Source organism: Poecilia formosa, unplaced genomic scaffold (assembly GCF_000485575.1).
Source record: "Poecilia formosa unplaced genomic scaffold, Poecilia_formosa-5.1.2 Scaffold570, whole genome shotgun sequence".
Lineage (NCBI taxonomy): Eukaryota > Metazoa > Chordata > Actinopteri > Cyprinodontiformes > Poeciliidae > Poecilia > Poecilia formosa.
The window spans coordinates 221,377-229,931 of NW_006800509.1; the positions used below are offsets into that span (position 1 = coordinate 221,377).

At 38.2% G+C, this 8,555-nt stretch overlaps 2 protein-coding genes across 4 annotated transcripts; both read right to left on the reverse strand.

Annotated features, from left to right (window-relative positions):
- Positions 1 to 874: 874 nt before the first annotated feature.
- On the reverse strand, positions 875 to 3,604 carry micos10 (mitochondrial contact site and cristae organizing system subunit 10). Of its 2 annotated transcripts, none has more exons than XM_007540873.2 (4): positions 3,473 to 3,604; positions 1,753 to 1,800; positions 1,453 to 1,559; positions 875 to 1,087 (listed from the first exon to the last, which is right to left on the reverse strand). In XM_007540873.2, exons 1-4 carry the CDS (start codon positions 3,534 to 3,536, stop codon positions 1,079 to 1,081), a joined length of 228 nt encoding a protein of 75 aa, XP_007540935.1. In that variant the 5' UTR covers positions 3,537 to 3,604; the 3' UTR covers positions 875 to 1,078. The 2 variants fall into 2 exon arrangements, with proteins under 2 accessions (XP_007540935.1, XP_007540934.1); XM_007540872.2 differs by having other exon boundaries at positions 875 to 1,090; positions 3,473 to 3,603.
- A 771-nt stretch (positions 3,605 to 4,375) lies between these two features.
- sike1 (suppressor of IKBKE 1) lies at positions 4,376 to 7,736 on the reverse strand. 2 transcript variants are annotated; one of them, XM_016665331.1, is made up of 5 exons: positions 7,300 to 7,736; positions 6,616 to 6,721; positions 6,400 to 6,542; positions 6,188 to 6,316; positions 4,376 to 5,769 (listed from the first exon to the last, which is right to left on the reverse strand). In XM_016665331.1, exons 1-5 carry the CDS (start codon positions 7,456 to 7,458, stop codon positions 5,629 to 5,631), a joined length of 678 nt encoding a protein of 225 aa, XP_016520817.1. In that variant the 5' UTR covers positions 7,459 to 7,736; the 3' UTR covers positions 4,376 to 5,628. The 2 variants fall into 2 exon arrangements, with proteins under 2 accessions (XP_016520817.1, XP_007540936.1); XM_007540874.2 differs by having other exon boundaries at positions 6,188 to 6,301; positions 7,300 to 7,731.
- Positions 7,737 to 8,555: the final 819 nt, after the last annotated feature.

Genomic DNA, 8,555 nt, shown 5'->3' on the forward strand with positions numbered 1-8,555 from the left:
TGGATCATTTATTGTTTGTTAGGTTTGTGTAAGTAGTGTTTGTCTTTTCTTTTTGATCACCCCTTTACCTGGTGTAAGTGTTGGAACTTGCCTCAGGTATAAATGTCAGCTTCTTTGTTTCACTAAAGGGGGGGGGAAAAAAGGGTGTTGGTGTAATGAAGACTTGGAGCTCCCAAATAAATCCACCTCAAAGACATTTGTTGCCTCACTTCCTTCTTTAACGCAGAGCCTCCGCTGGTCAAAGTGACAGGCGCCTTTGAAATAAAATGTATTATTATATAGAGATATTCGTTAGCTTTGATTGTATATCTCACAATTTTGTAATTTATCATTGTTTATTAAACTCTGAAAGCTGATAGGCTTTGTTAATATTCTGTCCTAGAATGCGGTTAGATGTGCCCTTTTTTTGTTGTTGAGCACCTGCCCCTTTAGTGGTCTCTGCACAGTCCTGAGTGATTCTTAAAACTGTTGAGAAACTGATTTCTTTTTGCTTCCTGACAAAATTGCAATAATGCTTACACTTAATTATTACTGCATATCATTCCAGCAGTTAACACACAAGATAATGCTAGATCCTCAATTCTAATGGCAACTTGAAACTGACTGATCAACACTATTCAGCTGCTGCAAAGCCTCTGCCCTCCATCAAAGCCCACCGCCTTATGGGATAAGTTTCAAAAGTAAAAACTTAAAAAAAACAGAGGAATTTAACCTCCACCTGTTACTAACCTTGTTTTACTGAACAAAAACACAACTGATCAAAAAATTTGACCTGATCCACGCCTTCTTTTGAATATACTACTTTAACATTTGCTCAAGATAAATATATCACCGATTAAATATCAAACCACCCTATGAAGAATCACACCGCAAGTGGTTTTTCTATAATTAACGATTATTTTATTAAATTCACACAGATTGCAATCATCAGGCAAAAGCAAGTCTTACAGTCATTATTGGGACGGATTGTCTGGAAGAAGACACATTCAAATGTAGCGTAGTGCAAACCATGACACTCGAAAAGCATAAACAAAATCAATGCAAAAATAAAGATAAAAAACATCTTGATGGGTTGAAGTCACTGTTCCTGCTGAGAAAAAAACAGAGAAAAAAAATAAAAAAATTAAAAAAATAAAAAAAAATAACAACAAACAACCACCACAGCAGAAAAAAAAGAAGACACCACTTTTTTTTAAAAGTTCCTTTTGTTTCATTGGTGATGCAAAACTATTTTAACCTAACTCAAACTTCAAAAGAAAATAAATTATAAACCACCATGAAGTCATTTTATGCATCACATAAAAGTAATTCAGATTTCAGTAAAAAGCTTAGCAGTTTTTGTTTGTTCTTGCCTTCTTCAAACGACAAAGTAAGACACTAACAAGAAGGCTGGCATCAAAAACTAAAGATTTGTGCAGAACCCATTAAAGGCCCAATAAAATCCAAACTAACCTGTTCGCTTGTGTGCAGCAGATAATGTGACCTCAGGTCATGCTGACAGTTGGCATACGCCATGCCAAGTCCAGCTCCAGAGAATAATGTAATAGGCCACGTACGTCCTACAAAGGACAAAGATGCACTGACATTGTTGGCAGGAATAAAACAAACACTTACTGCCCTAAAGACTGACGCAGGTTAGAGTACCACAGAAGAGCACGATGTTAGTTGTGCTGCCAGATATCCTCAATGGTGTCTGAGTTAAATTAAAGTTTCAAGATAAAGAACAACTTCAGATCCACTGAAACAGCTTACTTTTGAAGAACAGGACAGAAAACACAATTCCTAACCCCAGACCGGTACCTGAAACACAGAATGACGAGGCAAACATTAGACACAGGGAGGAAATAATTACTAATGCACATTTCTGATATTTATCCTGCATGTCAAGTGTCTGACCTACACAGAATAATGTAACACAAGGTGTTGTTTTTTTTTTATTGTTAGTAAGTAAGCCTGCCACAATTAGCAATAAATCAATTCATCACAACTATGACCATTTCCCATTGGATAGTTATTAATGAGATACTCCCCTTTAACTGAAAAGGCGCCATTTCGAAAAACCCTGCAAACATTTGACATTTGCACTACCTGCCACTTCTGCCTGCAGGGTTAACCATTATTAAAATTAATAATAGTTAAAAATGAACCATTATTAATTTTTAAAATGCAAGTTTGGTTACTGAGACGTCATAATCCATCTTAACTGTAGTTGCTTTGATTGTTTTGTTTTGTTATTTTGGATCATTTAAATGTTTCCCAGTTCCCGTACTAAATGTTCTTTAGAAATTAAAGATTTTTTTGTGCTTTGAGTAAGTATACTTGCATTAATAAATCATTTCAGTTGAAAATGGTCTAAAACTGACAATATCATAATTTTTCACAATAATTTCTGGGACAATTTATTATCCTACAAAACTTGTTATCGTGACATGCTTATTAGAAATATATATTTGTTTCTTGACTAGAGAAAAAAAAAGTCTACCAGCACCAACATGGTGATTCCTAAAGAGTTGGTCAATGAAAACATGCTAAACAGTGTCTGTCAGACAACTTAGCAGGGTTTAATTTGGGTCCAAATGTCTGAAACACTTTCTTTCCCCCTAATCTTTGACCTTTCTAGCCCCCAAAATGAAACAGAAAGACTGATTATCAGTTGAGTGTACAAGCATCACTAGTAAGACTAACATAACAAATGGCATTGACAACCAATATATCGTACTCCTGCACTGTCGTAAAGAACATGGTTTTCTCACACTTGTTGTGAGCATATCAATATCAATATTCATATTGTTGTTATGGCCAATTACTAACATTATATATTTTGTTATCCTTTGTGAAAGAATGGCAATATGTGGGTATGGATCCTGGGAGAATAAGTGAGGGTGGCTGTTTTTTTTTAAAAATAATTTAGTAACCTTTATAACCATATATAGATGTTTATGAAGAGGATTCCTGACCCCAACTGTGTAAACCACTGGTCTACAATATGACTAACCTGGCTTGTATGAGCTGCTTTAGCCTGCCATCTGCTAAATAAATAAGGGATAAAGCTCTGACTTCATGAAAGTTGAACAGGCACCATAATGGGGTTGAAGTAAACGAGGTTCGCGTTCTGTGAGCGCAAGGAAAGGTGGACAACAGTTTACAGTTGTAACCGTTTTAAAAAGTCAACTGTGATGAATGCTACTTATAATAATCAAATGGTCTGCCTGTGCTCTGGTTTTCTTTCACTAAATACAGTCTTAATCGTAAGCGTCAAATTCACAAAGAGGGCGCTAGAATAAACCCCAGTTTATTTCCGTCAACATCTGACTGCTCATTTAGTTGTCCTTTAACAGCCCTTTGCAGCTAGCTTGTTAGCCTCTCGTCCAGTCAATGACAGATGTGAACTACAATAAAAGCTACAGCCTAATGCTTCTGAATCCACCTATATTACAGTAACATTAGTAGCTGAAGGCAGAGGAATATTTACCCAGCTTAACGACACCGTCTGCCAGGCAGCGGTCCAACTTTTTCCCGAGCTCCTTCTCAGACATTCTGACTTTGCTCGCTCCAGGCTAAAGGTTTCAAACTGCAGCTCTTCGTGCTGCCTTCGAGCGCTGTCGGAAGTTTGAAAGACTAATGCATTGTGTAAAGAAGTTAACGAAAATCTATGGCAAAATTAAATACATAAAAATAATAAGATAGCGTGCATTTATTAAAATCAATATATATTTTACTACACAAAGATGTAATACCTCGACAAAATGTTTTTCGTTGATGAACTTAGCACAGAAGACAGTTCAATTATGAGTCTTAAAGTGAATGCAGCACGAAGCTATTTTCTGGAAAACCCCCGCCACCTTGCGGTAAACACCAAAATAACCCACACATATTAAACTGACTTCAATGCCTTCTGAAAGTAGTCATATTCCTTAAACTTTTTATACCATTTTTTCCCTTGTTGTATCCACAAATTATGGCGTACTTACTTGTATTTGATGTGTCAGACGAATAGAGCACAAACTAGTGCATGAATGTTATGTGGAAGGAAAAGTATATTTTTTTACCACAAAGCTTTTGAAAAAAGTGGCATTAATTTATTTTCCTTCAAGTTGATACCACTGACACTAACATCACCCTCAACATACCATCGATACAACGGAGATTGGTGTTGGCAATGTCATGCTGGGCACATAGATGCCTGTTAATCATATAGGTACAAACTGAAAACCATATGTGACTTTCCATTCACTTTACAACTGTGTGCTACTTTGAATTTTGTCTATTGTGCATATTCCTTTTAAATTGCAGTGAAGTTTGTGGTAGTATGTGACAAAATATGAAAAAGGCATTATATTTCTTGGCCAATTAAAACAAATGATCCAACAAAATGTACAGTTCACATTTTATTTGACACACTCCTATACGTCGTCATAATGTCTACACTGATTTCCTGAGATGACAATTTACAGTTTTTAACAACAAACATTTAATTACACAAAATGTTGGCATATTTGAATATCTTTTACTTTGTACAAAGACGTGTCATGAGCTGGTTTGGTACATTTCCTCTGCTTCCAAATCTGGAAACTGAGAATAGTCCCTTGAACATGAAAATCCACTCTATGTGACTAATAAACATATTAAATGTATAAATGCATTATGTGCAGCAGGTGAAACTTTGTGAAAAGTTATTTTCTTGGCAGCGTGCACGCAGTCTTACACTGTGTGGGGTGAACCAGCTGGCTTTTGTAGCAGGCATTGCTGTCGATTTTCTTATTCAGTGGAAATAGATGAGAACGTGAATGTAGCAAATGTAAACTCGAGAGGTAGAAACTGCAGAACAGAAGCTGCCAGAGCTTGGAAATAAATTCAGAGGCAGCATCTTGTTCAAAGGAGAAAAAAAAAAGATTGTTTTAACCAAGTAAAAGAAAATTGTTGTCATGGGATTTATATCTCACTAAAACCAAAATATATTCTCTTTTCAAAAATAAAGGTTGTAACAGTAAAACAGCAACAGCTCTTGGAATTTGTAGGAGTCGTCTGGATGAGACAGGATGAGAAGGAGGGTCATGGTAAGCAACTTTATGGCTTTTTGAGCAAGTTGGCATCTGTCAGAAGAAACTTCCTCATTATAGTGAGATATAAAACTCATTTCGTTAAAACAAGAAAGTTTATGCTTTGAACAAGATAAAACTCATCTCATTATAAAGACAAACCTTGTTTGAGTTTAATTTCTTGTTATAATGAGGAATTCTGTTGTTACAATGACATACTGCTCCTGAATTTGTTTCCACTGTCTAGCAGTTGAACATTTTCTGTTCTGTATCTCTAAGAGTAAGTATGTCTTTATTCCAAAATACAACACAAATCTCCTTTGATGCTTCTATCTTAATGGCAAACCAAACATTTAATCAGCATCACAGGTTATGATAAATCCACTCTAACATGACAGCAGTGACCAAACAATTACTGTACAAAGTGATGCTTTACAAGAGCTTTCATAACCCACACACAGGTAAATGTTCATGAAAGCTAAAATGCTGTGTTCAAGTGACCTTCACCAGAAAATCCACAACCCTCTTTCCTGCCTTGTTTGGTTTCTTTTCTTTTGCCCAGCCACAGTCCAGGCAGAAGCTGCTCTGCTCACTCATCAGACGCCGCCTGTGGGGAATGCTCCCATTGGGCTGCTGGTGGGGGTGATGGCGGCTGGGCACCATCACCTCTCGCCGTCTTCAACGACCCTTTGCTGATGTTCAAAAGGTCCCGAAGCTCCTTGTTCTCAATCTGAACGAGACCCAGAGAACAACGCATACAAGATGGATGGATGGATACAACTACAGGATTAGACTGACATCTTTATAGTTGTATAAAAGCTGCACTAAAATGCATTCAAATAGAAAAAACCCTTAATGCTAATCATTGTGGGATTTAATTCATAGATGTGATATTTCTCAGGACCAAGTGGAGCTTTCCGATCATAAGTCTTTAGAAATGCGATATGATGGTTGGAAAGATCACAATCACTGACATGTTCAGGACAAACTTTTTAAAAATGACAGCAGCAGTACACATAAGGCAACCAAATATTAGTGGTGCACCAATAGCAGGTTTCTGGCAACATTTAAAGCTAAATGAAGACAAATAATTTGCTGCCGTTCTGAAACTTCACTGACGACAGCAACCGAGTCCCAGTGCTGCTCACCTCTAGCTGAGCCAGCCGCTCCCGGATGGAGCAGTAGTGCTCATCGTCCACCTGCACTGCTCTTCTCATTACCTGGCCCATCTCACAGATCCGTTCCACCTGGCTCTGCACTTCCTGTAGAAAAAACAGCTAACCTTTGAACTCTACATAAAACAAGCAGCATCTCAGCTATGAGAAAATAACTGTCATCTGGGGACGTAAACAAAACTTACTTTGGCATGGTCCTGATGAAGGCTGAGCACCGGTTTGGTGTCCAGCTCCTTCTTTGCCATCATCAGCTGGAGCATCTGCTTTCGGTACCGACCCATGATCAGCTCCAGGGCGTATTGGTGTTCTTCCAGAGATAGCCACAGTTCTGCAGAGGCCGTAAAGTGTCTTAGTGCAACTTAAACCGTCAACCGAAACAAATTGTCAGGAGTGAGCGTTACCTTTATTTTCCTGTTGCAGCTCCTTAATTTGAGTGTTCTCCTGAGTCAGGAGGACATGGGGCTTGTACTTTGTCAATTCTTGAATATCTGTATTGTCTTCTGTGTGCTGAGAGAAATGATGATGGGCAACAGAGAGAGGGGAAAAGCATTTGAAGGTTTAGATTTTAAACTGGTCGCACATCCAATGAATCCTCTTGGATCAGCGCTCTGGCAGGATGAACCTTGTTTTGTTGTGTTTTGTAAGGAAAAAGTCATGCACATTAACTAATACTGTTCTGATGTTCTGGTTCAATACTGCAAATTCTTACATGGTTTTCAAAGCTTTTTGAAAGTACAAATCTGAAAAGTGTGGCACGCTTATTTACGTCGGCCTCAGATCCTCAACTGCATCTCGGTTGGAAATTTGATCGGCACCAGTACATTAAATAAATATACTAAAGTTTTTTGGGTTGCCTTGTATTTAACTCAGTATATCTTCCCTGACCCCACTGAAAAAAGTTTGCACACATCAAGATTCCGCCACCACTGTGCACATGGTCGGTTAAATGCAGCTGCACAAAACACTCTTTAGATAATTGTTCACACAAATTTCTACGATTTATTATTTTCTTTACAGCTATACATTATACTGAATCGGTCTGCCGCGTTTATACTGTCAGAGTGAAGCCGGACAGACGATCCTACCTTGTCTGGGAGAACATTCCCCACCTCCTTCATGCTCTGCACCCTCCGTCCGAGGGCCCCGGTTTGGTCTATCAGTCCTTCAGCGGCCGTGTCGTGCTCCTTCAGTCTGTCCAGAAGGGTCCGAGCATCGCACAACACTTTCTCTAAAGTACACGCCATTGACGGAAAACTGACAAGTTGGATCTGTGACGTAGGAGAGCGGCTTGAACCGTCGGGTGGAAATACCTCTAAATGGAGGCTTGTGAAGCCAAAAAGCCCGAGAGTCTTTATAGGAACGTCGTCATAGCAATGCAGCACCTACTGTGAGACTGTGACGGTGAACAGAAGAAAAACTGTACACAGACACACAAAAATAACTATTTTTGTTGTCAACTCTGTCGGTTGTGTAGGGCAAAATGTCACGTCACTTCCGCATCCCGTCGCCTTTTCTTGTGCTGCATTCAAGCACACATGAAAGCTCGGAAATCCCTCATTTAGGTCTAAGTAGAAGTTTTACACATTTAATAGACTCACATTTTACATGGTCCAGACCAAATAGAAGAGCACTAACTACTATATAGTTTTAAAAATAATGATGTCCGGCACCGCTTCGATGGCGCACTCAGTGTAATGCGAACACAGCAGGGCTGGAACCGTTCCGTTCCGTACAGTTCCGTGCAGTGCGAAAGCGCCTAAAGTTGATTAACTTTACAGTAAAAATACTTTTTTTCATAATGCGCGAAAGTTCGGAGCGAATGTTCAGTCAACGTTCGTGAAAGTCAAGTCCGAACATTTGACGTAGTCTTAACGTTTGCTTGCTAGCTGAGACTTTCCCTTGAGTATGTTTACTGTGGGAACAATTCAAACGATACAACCATTAGCTTTTTAACAGTATTTTTCTTATAAGTTTTGCGGCATGACTGCAAAATTATCCTTTTATCCTTTGGCATTACATACCAAAAGACACATTGAATTAAAAAAGTATATTTCAACAGATTTTTAATTCAATTGCATCTTTATTGCCAATGTTATAAATATTGGAAAATTAAAAGTATGACAACAAATATTAGGATATAGAAAATTATTTTCAATTTAATTCTTGATAAAATTAAATTTCGAATATGCCAGTAGACGGCAGCAATCCGCCAAGCAAAAATGAAATATGACACGTCAAGCAAGAAAACTGACAAGATTACTGCTACATTTTTTGTAAATCGGAATTTGCACCATAATATCAACATGTTTTTAAGAACAGCTTAACTCAAGACGCACGCGAA

Excerpts from the sequence above, each read along its gene's own strand:
- micos10 (XM_007540872.2), bottom strand. The coding sequence starts at position 3,536 with ATGTCTGAGAAGGAGCTCGGGAAAAAGTTGGACCGCTGCCTGGCAGAC. Across the intron at positions 1,801-3,472 it reads AGACGGTGTCGTTAAGCTGG|GTACCGGTCTGGGGTTAGGA; the intron begins GTAAATATTCCT and ends TCTGTGTTTCAG. Across the intron at positions 1,560-1,752 it reads TTCTGTCCTGTTCTTCAAAA|GACGTACGTGGCCTATTACA; the intron begins GTAAGCTGTTTC and ends TGTCCTTTGTAG.
- sike1 (XM_016665331.1), bottom strand. The coding sequence starts at position 7,458 with ATGGCGTGTACTTTAGAGAAAGTGTTGTGCGATGCTCGGACCCTTCTG. Across the intron at positions 6,317-6,399 it reads TTCATCAGGACCATGCCAAA|CTGTTTTTTCTACAGGAAGT; the intron begins GTAAGTTTTGTT and ends TTCAAAGGTTAG. Across the intron at positions 5,770-6,187 it reads AGCGGCTGGCTCAGCTAGAG|ATTGAGAACAAGGAGCTTCG; the intron begins GTGAGCAGCACT and ends GGTCTCGTTCAG.